The following is a 20842-nucleotide window of genomic DNA, read 5'->3' as shown; positions in this document are numbered from 1 at the left end:
TCACCCAACCAGAAAGCAGCTGTCTTCAGCTTCATGGCACTGGCGACTTCCATTTCAGTCTATGCTTTGAAAAATTTTCATTCCAAATTTGAAAACGTCTATTTGAAAATTTTGGAATGTTTAATAGATGGCCAATGTAAGGCAGTCTTCCAACGGACTTTGGAGAGTCTCTTCCTTTTCAAATGTTTATCCCATTGAAGCGAGAGATAGACGATGAATTTGATGGACTCACTCGTACAATTCTGCAACTGTTGTTCGGCATGCCCTGTGTTAACCTTTTCAAAGTTACATGATTAGGAAACATATTCCAACTGTCACTTTCCTGATCTGGTCAGCGACTCTCTGATTGGTCCGGTGAAAGGTCGTTCTTAAGATCGTTGTTTAGCGGTAGTGAGAACTAAGGTCTGATTTTAATGAGATTGGACAGATTTGTTGTTAAGTGGATTTTCAATGAAGGAAACTCCAGAACAAATACATTGTAAGGACACAGCAAATTAATCAATTTTTTTTATCCAAATATTTGAAAAATGAGAATGGGGACATTTTAATTCTTATATCTTATTTTATTATTTTGAAAACAAACTGTTCAACTTGCAAAGCCTCTCTGTGTATGAATAGTCACCAGGTGTGATTCACAGGAAGCAGGAATGTTTGATAGATGATGTATGTGGTGTATTTCATCACAAAAAGCGGATGGCCTAGTCGTCTAAGGTGCCACGATTCGCTGTGCAGAGTTGCAGCCCCTGGGCACGCCAGACATTGATTGTGGGTTCGAATCCGGGTTTGCAGTGATTATGTTTCTAGGTTTGTCAGCACCATACCCGTGCTCGTGGGTTTCATCCAGGTAAATGTCTCACATCTGCACCACTTTCGGGCTTTCCTCCCACAATAAGCTGACACGCCATGATATAACTGGAATACTGTTCAAAGCAGCATAAAACTCACTCACTCACTCATCAAATAAAGATAGATGGCAACACAAGTGCCGATTTACGTCCTCTGTAGGTACTTGGGGACTATCAACGGATGTGAGGCTGGGTGTTTAGTATTGAGGCGGACGAGAAAGGTCTAATAATTTATTTGTAAATAACCCATGTTAAAAGTTAAATAACCTAAGTTATTTAACAATAATCCATGATCTTTCAGAATATAGCTGACTCCATCATTATACAACTTATCAGTCACAGTTTCCTTATTTGTCCAAATGTTGGTCAGCTGTTTTTTCTCACTGTTGTTTTTCATTGTTGTTTTACTGTTGTTTAAAGGGGCATGGGTGGCCCAGTTGTCAAAGGCACCGTAATTTGTTGAACAGAGTTGCGGCCCTTGGGCATGCCAGAAAATATGGGTTTGAATCCTGGTTCATCCCGATTATGTTTCTTGGTTTGTCAGCACCACACCGTGCTTGTGGATTTCATCAAAGTGGTAAACGTCTGAGACCTGCACCACTTTGGGTTTTCCTCCCACATTAACCTGCCAAGCCGGGTTATAGCTGGAATACCCACCTCACTCACTCACTGTTGTTGTGTGGCATGTTTTGCATGTTTTTGCATGTGCATGTTGTGTGTTGTTTATTGCAGAGTGACCAGGGCTCATTGGTCAGCTACAGCGGGGAGGAGTGGTCAGCAGAGGTAGGTCAGGAGGGGCACCTGCTCTGGGCACTAGCAGCATGGCACTGATCTGTCACTAACACTTTATCTTATGTTAAATAGAGGGGGTTAAATGTCAGGCTTGTTTAGGGGTGTTAAAGGGAAGAAACTGACTATAAAGTCCTGTTTCCTCCCTTGTTGAATAATACCGTATTCGACGTAATAAGCGCCCCACTCTAATAAGCGCCCATGGCGATATTTGCTAATATATTGGCTAGTGAACAATCCCAATTAGCACCCCTTCTAATTGATCAATGTACACAGGACTTATTTATTTGCGTATAATACACACTGGAAAAACATATCTGTCGTACATAAACATTTCAGGCTGTCAGCATAAACCACAAAATTTTTCTTTCAACTCTGTTTTTCCACCAAAATAATATTCGAATAAGAGCCCCCTATTCCTTATTTCGAGAGTGCCCTGGGCGCTTGTTACGTCGAATACGGTATGTGAAAAGAAAAGTCTTACCATGCGTGGCATATTAACACAGAAAACCAGTTGGCTGTCTCATGCAAATTTTGTAATGTTGTGTACAACAACTTCTTCGTTTGTATGAATCACCATGAAATGAAGCAAATGGGAGTCAAGATTTAATCGCAGAGAACAGGAAAAACGTTTTAAGGGTTAGTAGTTCTAAAATATTTAGAGACCTGCTCGGTGGCTACATGACCTCAGGTTCAGCCACTTCACGGTCGCCACCATTTAGTTGTAGGCCAGTTAGTTTGGAGAAGGGCCAGTAACTTTTGAAAGGAGCAAGCCCTGCTGGCTACATGGGAATCTGTTGTTACATCTACCCCTGTGACATGACACTGTGTGAGTGACACGCCCTGATGTTCTGGGGTTGCAGGAGGCGGACATGCACTCCTCCGTGTACTACCAGACGAAGTTGGTGGATGCCACGCGCCGAGTTGCTGAGCTGGAGGAGATGATGGAAGGGAAGCAGCTCGCTCTGGACAAGGTGGTGCAGGAGAACGACCAGCTCCGACAGCAGCCCAAACAACAGGTCAGGCTCCACCCCTCCAGGGAAACATGGAGAGAACAGGGCTCCATTTCCTTTCATTATAGCTGTTATCAGAAATGAGCGGGCCACTGTAACTTGATGATGCCCTCAAATTGTTTGATGATGGGCCATTATCACGCCCATTGTTAGGTAACGTCATCTGGTTTGTTCTAGGACGTTTCCATACATTTTCCATGTATTTATAAAAGTGGGTCAGAGACATTCATTGTCTAGCAGTTAATGGAAGACCTTGGGCTTCTGCAACTGATAATTCCCTGAAAAATAGTGTTACCCTTATTATAACTGCCAAATGTCCAAAATGTTTTGTATTTATTTTGAAAATATGATTTCTTCCTTAATTCATACAAATAATATGCCAGTCTATCATGGAACTTATCACAAGGACTATATTGCACAAAATACGCCTTCAGAAGAATGAGATTGTGGGTTCGAATTCTGGTTCGCCCCGATTATGTTTCTAGGTTTGTCAGCACCATACCCGTGCTCGTGGGTTTCACCAAAGTGGTAAACGTCTGAGACCTGCATCACTTTGGGCTTTCCTCCCACATTAAGCTGACAAGCCTTGATATGACTGTAATACTGTTAAAAGCGGCGTTAACCCCAACTCACTCACTCACTCACTCACTCACTCACTCAGAAGCATGAATCGTGCAGTGGGAGGGAGAAGCATCCGTCAATGAAGTCAAGCCCTGGTGTGTCTGATCCAGCTTAATCATTTACAGGCCACTGTGATACAGCTGAAATATTGCTACCGTATTCACCGTACTAAGCACCCTGATCCAATAGGCGCCACCTGACTGCCTCCCATACCAATCTTTACATGATTTTAACAAGTGCCCACTACTAAAACACAAAATGTAGATGACAGTTGGTATTAGCTTGTGTATTTTACAGATTTGTTACAGACAACAGCAGTGTCGAATACATGTATGATTGCCTTGTATGCATTATTGTAAAATTATTTTCACTGACATTTAAACAAAGTTTGTTTGCTACCCCTCAAATTTTGACAAGTTTAACTGTTTAGGTTAAAATAAGTGCACATTCTCTCTCTCTCCCCCCCTCAATTTTTTAAGCCCCCAGGGCACTTATTAAGGCAAATACAGTAACTGCGGTGTATCACTTCACTGATTGTGGACCTCCATCAGAAATCAGGATCCCCTTGCTTCTTGCATGATGTTGTATAGGGCTGCAACGATACAGGAAGGTCACGATACGATACGCATCTCGATATTCTGGTCATGATACGATACGTATCTCGATACGCAATGATAAAGAAACAAGACTTAAAGCATGTCAAGATTGAACCTTTCATGATTTTGGAACAGTCAAAATTATTTTATAATAACAAGACTACTGAAGTTGTTCAGCTTCAAAGTGGAACTTTCTCTAACTTTCCTAAAAACAATTCAAAGTTCAAACACCAGACAATAATTAATGTGCTCCACCAGTGATACAACATCAAAGAATTTTGATGCAATGGTCGAAGAAATTGTATCTGAAATTATTGTTTTGTTGGGAATAATATATTCCAATATCGTGTTACCTTAGTTGCAGGTTTTACTATATATATATTTAAAATTATAAGAACCACAAGTGTAGCATATTGGTACTGGTGATTGCTGTTGCAGGATATTTTTACCCACGGAACAATTTGACCAGTCACCCTAGGGACTTCCCGTGCTACATGTATTTCGATTGCGAAAACGTTATGTTGACATATATTAGCCAAATTGCCACAAATATGACTTTTAACGAGTCAAAGTATGGCATTTTTAATATATGTATCTAATCTCTAGCAACTAAAGTTCGTTTCAATGCGTCAAAAGCGGTAATCTGACCGTGGTTGCTATATCTCTTCACACATGATTTCACCTAACTTAATGAAAACAATATTAAATGAAATTTTGAAAAAACTATTAAAATATATTACAAACACAAGTCCAGATATACAATGAACAGGTTTTAATAACAAGATAGTATGATAATGGTATTGAATTGCGTACTTCAGTTCGGATTTGCTGACAGGTATTTCGATTGTTATGTGCTTGCGGGGATCAGCTGATAATGTTTTTTGAGACTGGGAAAAACATCTGTCAGTGTAAAACCTGAGCTTATTAAAAATGTAAGTACGTTTTTGGGAGCCATGCGTTACCGCACGCTAAAACCAAGTTAGCGGTTTATTGAAAGGCACAATAGCGAGGAAACGCTGTACTTGAGATTTGCATTCCGTATCGTGGCGTATCGATAAATGGGCCTACGTTTATCGTATATCGTATCGTGGGTCAAGTATCGCGATGCATCAGAATATCGGTGTATCGTTTCACCCTTAATGTTGTATGGGTGAAATTATGGGTGAAATTATGGAATACTGAGTGAGAACAGTGTGTGACCTGGCTGATTGTGTGTCATCTACACAGGGATGGTGGCTGTACTGTCAGGGTGATGTGCTGCAGCTGTAACATGGCTAACGTCAGTGTGTTGCAGCATTTATGGCCATGATGGATGACGATGTGTGTACACACAGATTCTGGCCGTGAAAATCGGGGGTAGAATAGGTCTTCAGCAACTCATCCTTGCTGTAAAAGGCGACTATGCTTGTTGTAAGAGACGCCTAACGGGATCTGCTGGTCAAGCTTGCTGACTTGGTACATGCATGTCATCGCATCCCAATTGCGTGGATTGATGCTCATGATGTCAATCACTGGATTGTCTGGCCCAGACTTGATTATTTAGCAAACAAACAAACAAACACAGAATCTACCCTTCCTAAGGGATAGGCACTTGTCAAGAAGTCAAACCTCTCTCTAGGATGTCAAGCAGATGTAGATGATATGGAAATTGAGAACATGTTCCAGTTATAAGTGTGTGAGGCTTGAAATTGACAATGAAATCGATAGTTTGTCAACCATTGTACAGATGTTACCATAGTTACATGTGTCTCTCTCTCTCTTCCCTGTATGTAATCAATCCATGTTCACAGCGAACACCGGACAATGTAGACATGGAAAACAACATAGCAGAAGGCAGAGGGGGCGTCGCTGAACCAAGGGTAAGGATTAGATTCACATTTTGATTACAAAGCATTCTCAAAGCAAACCTGACTCTGTTCTTGAATCCCGAATAGCGTTGTAAGCTGGCATATATTTGGTGTTTTTGAGATAGGTATCCAATCTGCACTTGGCAAGTAGGTATGATGCAAGTCAGGTCCAAACATGCTTCAAATAGCCCTCACATTGCTCTTATGTAGGTACAGCAAGCCTTCCAGAACAGTCCCATCCAGAAATCTTTTAATGATCAAATCTGTCATGTTTGTTTACATCGACCAAGGGAGGTGAAACCCAACAGCCATCGACAGGGCTTCCATGATTTGCTGCCAATCAAACACTGCAAATACACTAACATCCTCTTGGTCTGTGTTAAACTACATTCATCACTCTATACACAAGAATTGCTTGGGTTAGGACTAAGTCTATCACACTTTGTTAAAAGCATAAAATCCATTTTCCAGGTACATCTAGGTGATCTGCATTCAGCGTTGGCACAGAGGGACCTCATCATTCAACAGCTGACCTCGCGACTCAAAGCGACGGCCGAGAAGTCTTCACATGACTATACACAAGAAACGCAAACACTAGCCCACCAGGTGTCTCTGCTTCAGCAACAACTTCAGCAGGTAGGCCTCAAGGTTTGAAATGATTCTCGGTATCCAGATGTACCACAGATTGTCACTAGGTGCCATTTTGGATAGTTGCCTGGCGCTGTCTTGGATAGTTGCCTGGTGCTGTCTTGGATAGTTGCCTGGTGCTGTCTTGAATTGCGACCTAGTGCCGTCTTGGATTGTGTTTATTGTTTCTGCTGTGATACGTGAGTTCTGCTCCCAGGAAGTCGTTCACATCCTATGCGCCATTACTCGTATACCAATGCTTATTCTTTTCTTTAGAGAAAATACTTTTTATACTTATCTGACTTTCTCTATGTCCAGGACATTATCTAAAATTTCTGCTTTGAAGCAGGTCATTAACGCTTTGCAATGAAACAATGCATTTTTCTAGTTGGATTTCTGTGTTGATTAGAATTCAGTTCAATTGCTGAAACGGTTGTGATAAGATTTTGCTACAGCTCATGCGATTAATGAAATGGGGGCACAATTAATTGGTGTGGATGGTAAATATCATTATTGATCTCCAATGGTATCTATCTGTATCAAGACAGTATACAAGTTTTGGGAATCCTGAGCTGCCAGTTTGATTCTAATGGGGCTGAAACTGATTCAAACCCAGCAGCCAAGGGAGATAACTCAGTGGCACTTCAGCTTACTCAGACACCACCCCTCTATTGTGGAATAACCATTATTTTATTGTACTGAAAACAATGTTTGCAAAGTGCCTTTATATGGTATTACCATAATCCATGATATTAGTCATTCCCAGTGTTCATGCACAACCTATTGGTTGTCGTGGTTACGGGGAAGTGCTGTCGGTGGAATGTTACATGTGGTTCAGCTTCGTAATTTGTGTATACTTTTTTCTGTCAAGGCACAGAAGACATAGGAACTGACTGAATCAGTTATTTTTTCAAACTTTGTTCATGAAGAGAAATTATACTATGACATCGTCAAACAAATATATCATGGGAGACTTAGGTTGATATGTCTCCAATTTGTTCTGTAGGATTTTAGAAGTAAGGTTTGGGAAATTTAAAAAAACACAAACATGCATTATAACATTTATTTCCACTTTAAGCAAGAATACGACATGATAAAATATGGATATAAGCTGTGATTAGATTATTATTAGAAGTAGTTATATGTTTTGACAAGAAAACATCGACAATACTCTGTGTTCTGTGGTTCGTGTTCACCTCCCTCAGTTCTGTATGGCATGTCATCACACAAGCTGCCACCAAACAAATCACCGTCATTTCCCATGGTGAAACATTTTCGTCATTTCTCCAGGTGAAACCAATCCCCATCATTTCCCATGGTGAAACCAATCACAGTCATTTCCCATGGTGAAACCAATCACCATCATTTCCCATGGTGAAACTAATTTCCCATAATTTCACATCGTGAAACAAATCCCCGTCATTTCCCATGGTGAAACATTCCCATCATTTTCCAAGGTGAAACATTTCCGTCATTTCTCAAGGTGGAACAAATTCCCATCATTTCCCATGGTGAATGTTGTCGTCATTTCTCATCTTTTGTTTTTTTCGCGAATGTTTGTCGGGTGATATTTGAGTCAATTCCCTGCTGTTTCCAATGCAAAGATGGACTGTACAGAGCAATATGAACGTTGAGGTGACTGGGTTTGTATACAGTGTCTAGTTCTAGTTTGCATTGAAATCCTACGTCATTTGAATATCAACCCTGTTTCAGATCAACATTAGGCTAAAGAAAAAGTCTTGGTTTTCAGGCATCGCCTGCTTCATCATAAAGTTCGCCACACGTTTCGTTTTTATTTCCATTTTAAAAAACGAACAAAAATATCTTTAAATATTCCAAGTCCAACGGTGGTAAAATTCTGTATTCCAGTATTTTACACATCAAAGAATATATTTATGTAGGCAGGCCCCTTCCAAGGTAGTTTGTACACAACTATTTATTTGGTTACACAACTGTTTATTTGGTTACCTACTAATTTGAACAAAAAGAAAAAAGAAAATAAAGGCACTACCCGCCAGCTCTTTTGTTTAAAAAAACATTGCCTGAGAACCAATTCTTTTATTTTTTTAAGCCTTCTTGAAATATTTGTTTAACAGATTTGTGACTGTTCTGCACAATAACATTTTTTAGAAATCTCTGTGACACATTCCTTTATCAATATTGATGTTTTCCAAATTTTGATCAAATTTGTTTAGGATACCAGACTGATTTTATGTTTTATTACTTTTCACGTCAAATTTGGCAGATTTAAAAAATGAAGCTTGTTATGATCTTATTATTAACAAGATATCAATTACAGTTAAAAAAACATCTTAATCTAATATAATTTTTTAAAAAGAGTTTGAAAATCCAAAGTTTCACTTCAACAAAAATCTCTTTAAGCTGTGTTTTTATAAGTAAGTAAAGATTTCCAAGGGTTGCTATTCAAATAGTTCTTGTTTTGACCAACTGCAGTTACTTCCCCTTGTTTGTCACAATCAGACATTCTTCAGGTTCCCTGTTGTAATGACTCTTGTCTGATGCTTGGAAATTACTACTGCGTGTTGCTCAGTCCAGTCTTTGCTTGGGTTCTAACACCACTTGGTGATGAGGATGCATGTACTCCGGCACTCAACTGGGAGAAAGTCTGTCAAATAATTTGGGATACAATTTGCCAACTATCAAAAATACAAAATCAATTTCCCTTGATATGTGAGACTTCTCTTCTTCCGATTTGGCATTGCTCATGAAGTGAATTCTTGAAGAAAAACAATCTTGTCATAAATATATTTTAAAAATTGAAGATTTAGGGCGTCTCTTGGTTCTATAATATGGCAGTATCCATTGCCGTCTGTAATTTCTGGGACTGAATTTCCTGTGTGCAGAAAAGCTCCCTGATGGGTACCCGGGGTACATGCCAGTCCTCATCATCATTATTCATCCTCCCCTGCTCTGGTGCCTGGCTGATACTTGCATGAGTTGCATCTAGACTGTTCAGACAAGCTCCCTGATGGGTACCCGGGGTACATGCCAGTCCTCATCATCATTATTCATCCTCCCCTGCTCTGGTGCCTGGCTGATACTTGCATGAGTTGCATCTAGACTGATGTACATTCCCACCACCCACAATACTTTCACTGTGGGAGAACAAGGATCAGTGACCAGTACATCCAGTTTGTAAAGATTTATTCATGTATGGACAGGCAGAAATATTTTTGAGATAATTTCAGTGTTAGGAATGATAAGTTTCAGACAAGATCAAAGGGAACAGGCTTCTAACTAAGTAAGGATAAGATATATGGATGAACAACTTCCTTATTACAATAAGAAGCGACTTTTCAGTGTAGGTTCTAATAAGTGATCACTTGCTCGATAACAGTGTTAGAACCTACATCGAAAGTGTACAATAAGTCGTATTGATCAGTAATCATATTGAACAGTAAGTCGTATTGATCAGTGAGTCATGTATTGGTCAGTAAGTCGTATTGATCAGAAAATCGTATTGAACAGTAAGATGTATTGATCAGTAAGTCATATTGAACAGTAAGTCGTATTGATAAGTAAGTCATGTATTAATCAGTAAGTAATATATGATCAGTAATCATATTGAACAGTAAGTCGTATAGATCAGTAAGTCATGTATTGAACAGTAAGTCGTATTGATCAGTAAGTCATGTATTGGTCAGTAAGTCATGTATTGATCAGTAAGTCATGCATCTCAGCTACCCATTGCCTACTACATTGCACGCTTCATCAGTTTCATGTCAGTGGCCTTCTGACTGATCCTTTACTCACTGCATGTTATTTGGCCTGTTACCATCTTTTGTGCTGTTTTCATTTCATTTTTGGTTGTGTCCTTTCTTTGCATGGTTTTCGTTTGGTGATGTGCAAGTTTCATTTCCTGTGCACACTGTTGGATGTTGTGATTCACTACATTTTCCGTGTCCTGTTCTTGCTGTATGTAGTTTCTGATTGTCCTTCATCCACAAATACCCTGGCGAGACTGCCTTCACAATGTTCCAGTCAGGGACTGAACACACTTCTAGAAATGTCCTGGAAATTAGTTGTGTGTGAGTTGATTTATATGCATTTTTTTGCAATATTCCAGCAGTATCATGATTGAGATCACCCAAGTCGATAATCAAATGCAGGCCTTCAGTGTAACCAGTGAATGGTTAACCATCAGGTTAACCACTTGACATTCAGGTCACGACCCCACTTGATATTCAGGTCACAACCCCAATTGACATTCAGGTCCTGACCTCACTTGTCATTCAGGTCATGACCCCACTTGACATTCAGGTCCTGACCCCAATTGACATTCAGGTCACGACCCCACTTGACATTCAGGTGACATTCAGGTGACGACCTCACTTGACATTCAGGTCATGACCCCACTTAACATTCAGGTCACGACCCCACTTGTAATTCAGGTCACATTCAGGTCACAACCCCAATTGACATTCAGGTCACGACCCCATTTGACATTCAGGTGACATTCAGGTCACGACCTCACTTGACATTCAGGTCACAACCCCACTTGTCATTCAGGTCATGACCCCACTTGTCATTCAGGTCACAAACCCAATTGACATTCAGGTCACAACCACACTTGTCATTCAGGTCATGACCCCACTTGTCATTCAGGTCACGACCCCACTTAACATTCAGGTCACGACCCCACTTTTCATTCAGGTCATGACCCCACTTGTCATTCAGGTCACGACCCCAATTGACACTCAGGTCACGACCACACTTGTCATTCAGGTCACGACCCCAATTGACATTCAGGTCACGGCCACACTTGTCATTCAGGTCACGACCCCACTTGACATTCAGGTCACAACCCCACTTGACATTCAGGTTACAACCACACTTGACATTCAGGTTACAACCACACTTGTCATTCAGGCCACGACCCCACTTGTCATTCAGGCCACGACCCCACTTGACATTCAGGTCACAACCCCACTTGACATTCAGGTTACAACCACACTTGTCATTCAGGTCACGACCTCACTTGTCATTCAGGCCACGACCCCACTTGACATTCAGGTCACAACCCCACTTGACATTCAGGTTACAACCACACTTGTCATTCAGGCCACGACCCCACTTGACATTCAGGTCACGACCCCACTTGACATTCAGGTCACAACCCCACTTGACATTCAGGTCACGACCCCACTTGACATTCAGGTCACAACCACACTTGTCATTCAGGCCACGACCCCACTTGACATTCAGGTCACAACCACACTTGTCATTCAGGCCACGACCCCACTTGACATTCAGGTCACGACCCCACTTGACATTCAGGTCACAACCACACTTGTCATTCAGGCCACGACCCCACTTGACATTCAGGTCACGACCCCATTTGACATTCAGGTGACATTCAGGTCACGACCTCACTTGACATTCAGGTCACAACCCCACTTGTCATTCAGGTCACGCACCCTGGTGTCCTCTACTGATGTTGGGGGTGGGGGGAAAGGTGGGGGTGGGGCTGTTGGCCTGGAAGAAAAAACGTCAGCATCAATGATTTAACAAATGCTGCTGTGTTCATTTTCTAATTATTGCACAGCCAAGAAACCATGGTAACACTGAAGGGTAGCCATAAGCAACATATAACACTAAAATATATATTGTTGAATTTTGCCTCAGATATTGCCTTAGGGAAAGTGCTTGCCTGTCTGAGGTATGTCAGGATCTGCTGATGATAGGTGTGACTCACTGTATCATTGGTCAGTCAGCAAGATGCTGGTGGTAGATGTCTGATGTTCCTCCTTCATAAGGGTGAAGGGGTAGCCTAGTGGTTAAATTGTTAGCTTGTCATGTCGAAGACCCGGGTTTGATTCCCCACCACGGGTACAATGTGTGAAGCCCATTTCTGGTGTCCCCTGCCGTGATATTGCTGGAATAATGCTAACGCAGCGTAAAACCAAACTCACTCATTAGGGTGAAACACTGTGATGTGTGCTGAAACACTAATCCAAGTGCCATTTAACCAGAACCCCTTCTCTCGGTATGGCAGGTGGCTTGTACCTGGCCTGCATTATATGTTCCATGATAGACATCGACCTCAGTGCCTAGTTTGCTATGAGGAAAGAAACATCGGTGTTTGGTAGAATAAGAGACCAGTACCTCACAAGTCGGGATTCACAACAGAATAGGCACCCAATAGCTCAACCAGTGGGGATTCACAACAGAATAGGTACCCAATAACTCACCCAGTGGGGATTCACAACAGAATAGGTCCCCGGAGGTTCACACAGTGGGGATTCACAACAGAATAGATACCCAATAACTCACCCAGTGGGGATTCACAACAGAATAGGTCCCAGGAGGTTCACACAGTGGGGATTCACAACAGAATAGGCACCCAATAGCTCACCCAGTGGGGATTCACAACAGAATAGGCACCCAATAGCTCAACCAGTGGGGATTCACAACAGAATAGGTCCCTGGAGGTTCACCCAGTGGGGATTCACACCAGAATAGACACCCAATAACTCACCCAGTGGGGATTCACAACAGAATAGGTACCCAATAGCTCAACCAGTCGGGATTCACAACAGAATAGGTCCCTGGAGGTTCACACAGTGGGGATTCACAACAGAATTGATACCCAATAACTCACCCAGTGGGGATTCACAACAGAATAGGTCCCCGGAGGTTCACCCTTTGGGGATTCACAACAGAATAGATACCCAATAACTCACCAAGTGGGGATTCACAACAGAATAGACACCAAATAGCTCAACCTGTGGGGATTCACAACAGAATAGATACCCAATAGCTCAACCAGTGGGGATTCACAACAGAATAGATACCCAATAACTCACCCAGTGGGGATTCACAACAGAATAGGCACCCAATAGCTCAACCAGTGGGGATTCACAACAGAATAGATACCCAATAGCTCAACCAGTGGGGATTCACAACAGAATAGGCACCCAATAGCTCAACCAGTGGGGATTCACAACAGAATAGATACCCAATAACTCACCCAGTGGGGATTGATAACAGAATAGACACCCAATAACTCACCCAGTGGGGATTCACAACAGAACAGGTACCCAATAGCTCAACCAGTGGGGATTCACAACAGAATAGGCACCCAATAGCTCAACCAGTGGGGATTCACAACAGAATAGATACCCAATGACTCACCCAGTGGGGATTCACAACAGAATAGGCACCCAATAGCTCAACCAGTGGGGATTCACAACAGAATAGGCACCCAATAGCTCAACCAGTGGGGATTCACAACAGAATAGGTACCCAATAGCTCAACCAATGGGGATTCACAACAGAATAGGTCCCCGGAGGTTCACCCAGTGGGGATTCACAACAGAATAGATACCAAATAGCTCACCCAGTGGGGATTCACAACAGAATAGGCACCCAATAGTTCACCCTGTGGGGATTCACAACAGAATAGATACCCAATAACTCACCCAGTGGGGATTCACAACAGAATAGGCACCCAATAGCTCACCCAGTGGGGATTCACAACAGAATAGGTCCCTGGAGGTTCACCCAGTGGGGATTCACAACAGAATAGACACCCAATAACTCACCCAGTGGGGATTCACAACAGAATAGGTACCCAATAGCTCAACCAGTCAGGATTCACAACAGAATAGGTCCCTGGAGGTTCACACAGTGGGGATTCACAACAGAATTGATACCCAATAACTCAACCAGTGGGGATTCACAACAGAATAGACACAAAATAGCTCAACCTGTGGGGATTCACAACAGAATAGGTCCCCGGAGGTTCACCCTTTGGGGATTCACAACAGAATAGATACCCAATAACTCAACCAGTGGGGATTCACAACAGAATAGACACCAAATAGCTCAACCAGTGGGGATTCACAACAGAATAGATACCCAATAGCTCAACCAGTGGGGATTCACAACAGAATAGGCACCCAATAGCTCAACCAGTGGGGATTCACAACAGAATAGATACCCAATAACTCACCCAGTGGGGATTGATAACAGAATAGACACCCAATAACTCACCCAGTGGGGATTCACAACAGAACAGGTACCCAATAACTCAACCAGTGGGGATTCACAACAGAATAGGCACCCAATAGCTCAACCAGTGGGGATTCACAACAGAATAGATACCCAATAACTCACCCAGTGGGGATTCACAACAGAATAGGCACCCAATAGCTGAACCAGTGGGGATTCACAACAGAATAGACACCCAATAGCTCAACCAGTGGGGATTCACAACAGAATAGGTACCCAATAGCTCAACCAGTGGGGATTCACAACAGAATAGGTCCCCGGAGGTTCACCCAGTGGGGATTCACAACAGAATAGATACCAAATAGCTCACCCAGTGGGGATTCACAACAGAATAGGTACCCAATAGTTCACCCTGTGGGGATTCACAACAGAATAGATACCCAATAACTCACCCAGTGGGGATTCACAACAGAATAGGTACCCAATAGCTCAACCAGTGGGGATTCACAACAGAATAGGTCCCTGGAGGTTCACCCATTTGGGATTCACAACAGAATAGACACCCAATAACTCACCCAGTGGGGATTCACAACAGAATAGGTACCCAATAGCTCAACCAGTCGGGATTCACAACAGAATAGGTCCCTGGAGGTTCACACAGTGGGGATTCACAACAGAATTGATACCCAATAACTCAACCAGTGGGGATTCACAACAGAATAGGTACCCAATAGCTCAACCAGTGGGGATTCACAACAGAATAGGTCCCCGGAGGTTCACCCAGTGGGGATTCACAACAGAATAGATACCCAATAACTCACCCAGTGGGGATTCACAACAGAAAAGGCACCCAATAGTTCAACCTGTGGGGATTCACAACAGAATAGATGCCCAATAACTCACCCTGTGGGGATTCACAACAGAATAGGCACTCAATAGCTCAACAAGTGGGGATTCACAACAGAATAGGCACCCAATAGCTCAACCAGTGGGGATTCACAACAGAATAGGTACCCAATAGCTCAACCAATGGGGATTCACAACAGAATAGGTCCCCGGAGGTTCACCCAGTGGGGATTCACAACAGAATAGATACCAAATAGCTCACCCAGTGGGGATTCACAACAGAATAGGCACCCAATAGTTCACCCTGTGGGGATTCACAACAGAATAGATACCCAATAACTCACCCAGTGGGGATTCACAACAGAATAGGCACCCAATAGCTCACCCAGTGGGGATTCACAACAGAATAGGTCCCTGGAGGTTCACCCAGTGGGGATTCACAACAGAATAGACACCCAATAACTCACCCAGTGGGGATTCACAACAGAATAGGTACCCAATAGCTCAACCAGTCAGGATTCACAACAGAATAGGTCCCTGGAGGTTCACACAGTGGGGATTCACAACAGAATTGATACCCAATAACTCAACCAGTGGGGATTCACAACAGAATAGACACCAAATAGCTCAACCTGTGGGGATTCACAACAGAATAGGTCCCCGGAGGTTCACCCTTTGGGGATTCACAACAGAATAGATACCCAATAACTCAACCAGTGGGGATTCACAACAGAATAGGTACCCAATAGCTCAACCAGTGGGGATTCACAACAGAATAGGTCCCCGGAGGTTCACACAGTGGGGATTCACAACAGAATAGATACCCAATAACTCACCCAGTGGGGATTCACAACAGAATAGGTCCCAGGAGGTTCACACAGTGGGGATTCACAACAGAATAGGCACCCAATAGCTCACCCAGTGGGGATTCACAACAGAATAGGCACCCAATAGCTCAACCAGTGGGGATTCACAACAGAATAGGTCCCTGGAGGTTCACCCAGTGGGGATTCACACCAGAATAGACACCCAATAACTCACCCAGTGGGGATTCACAACAGAATAGGTACCCAATAGCTCAACCAGTCGGGATTCACAACAGAATAGGTCCCTGGAGGTTCACACAGTGGGGATTCACAACAGAATTGATACCCAATAACTCAACCAGTGGGGATTCACAACAGAATTGATACCCAATAACTCACCCAGTGGGGATTCACAACAGAATAGGTCCCCGGAGGTTCACCCTTTGGGGATTCACAACAGAATAGATACCCAATAACTCACCAAGTGGGGATTCACAACAGAATAGACACCAAATAGCTCAACCTGTGGGGATTCACAACAGAATAGATACCCAATAGCTCAACCAGTGGGGATTCACAACAGAATAGATACCCAATAACTCACCCAGTGGGGATTCACAACAGAATAGGCACCCAATAGCTCAACCAGTGGGGATTCACAACAGAATAGATACCCAATAGCTCAACCAGTGGGGATTCACAACAGAATAGGCACCCAATAGCTCAACCAGTGGGGATTCACAACAGAATAGATACCCAATAACTCACCCAGTGGGGATTGATAACAGAATAGACACCCAATAACTCACCCAGTGGGGATTCACAACAGAACAGGTACCCAATAGCTCAACCAGTGGGGATTCACAACAGAATAGGCACCCAATAGCTCAACCAGTGGGGATTCACAACAGAATAGATACCCAATGACTCACCCAGTGGGGATTCACAACAGAATAGGCACCCAATAGCTCAACCAGTGGGGATTCACAACAGAATAGGCACCCAATAGCTCAACCAGTGGGGATTCACAACAGAATAGGTACCCAATAGCTCAACCAATGGGGATTCACAACAGAATAGGTCCCCGGAGGTTAACCCAGTGGGGATTCACAACAGAATAGATACCAAATAGCTCACCCAGTGGGGATTCACAACAGAATAGGCACCCAATAGTTCACCCTGTGGGGATTCACAACAGAATAGATACCCAATAACTCACCCAGTGGGGATTCACAACAGAATAGGCACCCAATAGCTCACCCAGTGGGGATTCACAACAGAATAGGTCCCTGGAGGTTCACCCAGTGGGGATTCACAACAGAATAGACACCCAATAACTCACCCAGTGGGGATTCACAACAGAATAGGTACCCAATAGCTCAACCAGTCAGGATTCACAACAGAATAGGTCCCTGGAGGTTCACACAGTGGGGATTCACAACAGAATTGATACCCAATAACTCAACCAGTGGGGATTCACAACAGAATAGACACCAAATAGCTCAACCTGTGGGGATTCACAACAGAATAGGTCCCCGGAGGTTCACCCTTTGGGGATTCACAACAGAATAGATACCCAATAACTCAACCAGTGGGGATTCACAACAGAATAGACACCAAATAGCTCAACCAGTGGGGATTCACAACAGAATAGATACCCAATAGCTCAACCAGTGGGGATTCACAACAGAATAGGCACCCAATAGCTCAACCAGTGGGGATTCACAACAGAATAGATACCCAATAACTCACCCAGTGGGGATTGATAACAGAATAGACACCCAATAACTCACCCAGTGGGGATTCACAACAGAACAGGTACCCAATAACTCAACCAGTGGGGATTCACAACAGAATAGGCACCCAATAGCTCAACCAGTGGGGATTCACAACAGAATAGATACCCAATAACTCACCCAGTGGGGATTCACAACAGAATAGGCACCCAATAGCTGAACCAGTGGGGATTCACAACAGAATAGACACCCAATAGCTCCACCAGTGGGGATTCACAACAGAATAGGTACCCAATAGCTCAACCAGTGGGGATTCACAACAGAATAGGTCCCCGGAGGTTCACCCAGTGGGGATTCACAACAGAATAGATACCAAATAGCTCACCCAGTGGGGATTCACAACAGAATAGGTACCCAATAGTTCACCCTGTGGGGATTCACAACAGAATAGATACCCAATAACTCACCCAGTGGGGATTCACAACAGAATAGGTACCCAATAGCTCAACCAGTGGGGATTCACAACAGAATAGGTCCCTGGAGGTTCACCCATTTGGGATTCACAACAGAATAGACACCCAATAACTCACCCAGTGGGGATTCACAACAGAATAGGTACCCAATAGCTCAACCAGTCGGGATTCACAACAGAATAGGTCCCTGGAGGTTCACACAGTGGGGATTCACAACAGAATTGATACCCAATAACTCAACCAGTGGGGATTCACAACAGAATAGGTACCCAATAGCTCAACCAGTGGGGATTCACAACAGAATAGGTCCCCGGAGGTTCACCCAGTGGGGATTCACAACAGAATAGATACCCAATAACTCACCCAGTGGGGATTCACAACAGAAAAGGCACACAATAGTTCAACCTGTGGGGATTCACAACAGAATAGATGCCCAATAACTCACCCTGTGGGGATTCACAACAGAATAGGCACTCAATAGCTCAACAAGTGGGGATTCACAACAGAATAGGCACCCAATAGCTCAACCAGTGGGGATTCACAGAAGAACAGGTACCCAATAGCTCAACCAGTGGGGATTCACAACAGAATAGGTCCCCGGAGGTTCACACAGTGGGAATTCACAACAGAATAGATACCCAATAACTCACCCAGTGGGAATTCACAACAGAATAGGCACCCAATAGTTCACCCTGTGGGGATTCACAACAGAATAGATACCCAATAACTCACCCAGTGGGGATTCACAACAGAAAAGGTACCCAATAGCTCACTCAGTGGGGATTCACAACAGAATAGATACCCAATAACTCACCCAGTGGGAATTCACAACAGAATAGGTACCCAATAGTTCACCCTGTGGGGATTCACAACAGAATTGATACCCAATAACTCACCCAGTGGGGATTCACAACAGAATAGGTCCCCGGAGGTTCACACAGTGGGAATTCACAACAGAATAGATACCCAATAACTCACCCAGTGGGAATTCACAACAGAAAAGGCACCCAATAGTTCACCCTGTGGGGATTCACAACAGAATAGATACCCAATAACTCACCCAGTGGGGATTCACAACAGAAAAGGTACCCAATAGTTCACTCAGTGGGGATTCACAACAGAATAGATACCCAATAACTCACCCAGTGGGAATTCACAACAGAATAGGCACCCAATAGTTCACCCTGTGGGGATTCACAACAGAATTGATACCCAATAACTCACCCAGTGGGGATTCACAACAGAATAGGTACCCAATAGTTCACCCTGTGGGGATTCACAACAGAATAGGTACCCAATAGTTCACCCTGTGGGGATTCACAACAGAATAGGTCCCTGGAGGTTCACACAGTGGGGATTCACAACAGAATAGATACCCAATAACTCACCCAGTGGGGATTCACAACAGAATAGGCACTCAATAGCTCACCCAGTGGGGATTCACAACAGAATAGGCACCCAATAGCTCAACCAGTGGGGATTCACAACAGAATAGGTCCCCGGAGGTTCACACAGTGGGGATTCACAACAGAACAGGTACCCAATAGCTCACCCAGTGGGGATTCACAACAGAATTGGTCCCCAGAGGTTCACACAGTGGGGATTCACAACAGAACAGGTACCCAATAACTCACCCACTGGGGATTCACAACAGAAAAGGCACCCAATAGTTCACCCAGTGGGGATTCACAACAGAATAGATACCCAATAACTCACCCAGTGGGGATTCACAACAGAAAAAGTACCCAATAGCTCACCCAGTGGGGATTCACAACAGAATAGGCACCCAATAGTTCACCCTGTGGGGATTCACAACAGAACAGGCACCCAATAGTTCACCCTTTGGGGATTCACATAAGAATAGATACCCAATAACTCACCCAGTGGGGACACAACAGAATAGGTACCCAATAGTTCACCCTGTGGGGATTCACAACAGAATAGATACCCAATAGTTCACCCAGTGGGGATTCACAACAGAATAGGCACCCAATAGCTCAACCAGTAGGGATTCACAACAGAATAGGCACCCAATAGCTCAACCAGTGGGGATTCACAACAGAATAGGTACCCAATAACTCACCCTGTGGGAATTCACAACAGAATAGGCACCCTATAGTTCACCCTGTGGGGATTCACAACAGAATTGATACCCAATAGCTCACCCAGTGGGCATTCACAACAGAATAGGTACCCAATAGTTCACCCTGTGGGGATTCACAACAGAATAGATACCCAATAACTCACCCTGTGGGGATTCACAACAGAATAGATACCCAATAGTTCACCCTGTGGGGATTCACAACCAGAATATGTATCTGATAGTTCACCCAGTGGGAATTCACAACCAGAATAGGTATCCAATAGTTCACCCTGTGGGAATTCACAACCAGAATAGGTACCCAAAAGTTCACCCAGTGGGAATTAACAACCAGAATAGATACCCAATAGTTCACCCTGTGGGAATTCACAACCAGAATAGGTATCCAATAGTTCACCCTGTGGGGATTCACAACAGAATAGGCACCCAATAGTTCACCCTGTGGGGATTCACAACAGAATAGATACCCAATAACTCACCCAGTGGGGATTCACAACAGAAAAGGTACCCAATAGCTCACTCAGTGGGGATTCACAACAGAATAGATACCCAATAACTCACCCAGTGG

At 43.5% G+C, this 20842-nt stretch overlaps 1 protein-coding gene across 5 annotated transcripts in view; it reads left to right on the top strand.

Annotated features, from left to right (window-relative positions):
• LOC124141589 (A-kinase anchor protein 9-like) overlaps positions 1–20842 on the top strand; it is a 193607-nt gene that overhangs the window by 9596 nt on the left and 163169 nt on the right. For 4 of the 5 annotated variants that reach the window (XM_048383253.1, XM_048383255.1, XM_048383252.1 and 1 more), the window contains exons 3-6: positions 1578–1628; positions 2498–2653; positions 5655–5723; positions 6183–6347. In XM_048383253.1, the coding sequence (XP_048239210.1) occupies positions 1578–1628; positions 2498–2653; positions 5655–5723; positions 6183–6347 (441 nt within the window). The remainder of the gene's footprint in view (positions 1–1577; positions 1629–2497; positions 2654–5654; positions 5724–6182; positions 6348–20842) is intronic. The other variant, XM_048383254.1, reaches the window with a different exon arrangement.

This window comes from Haliotis rufescens, unplaced genomic scaffold (genome assembly GCF_023055435.1).
Source record: "Haliotis rufescens isolate VD_foot unplaced genomic scaffold, xgHalRufe1.0.p SCAF_46, whole genome shotgun sequence".
Lineage (NCBI taxonomy): Eukaryota > Metazoa > Mollusca > Gastropoda > Lepetellida > Haliotidae > Haliotis > Haliotis rufescens.
The sequence above is the reverse complement of the archived record's forward strand: the minus strand, read 5'-3'. Positions and strand labels throughout refer to the sequence as shown.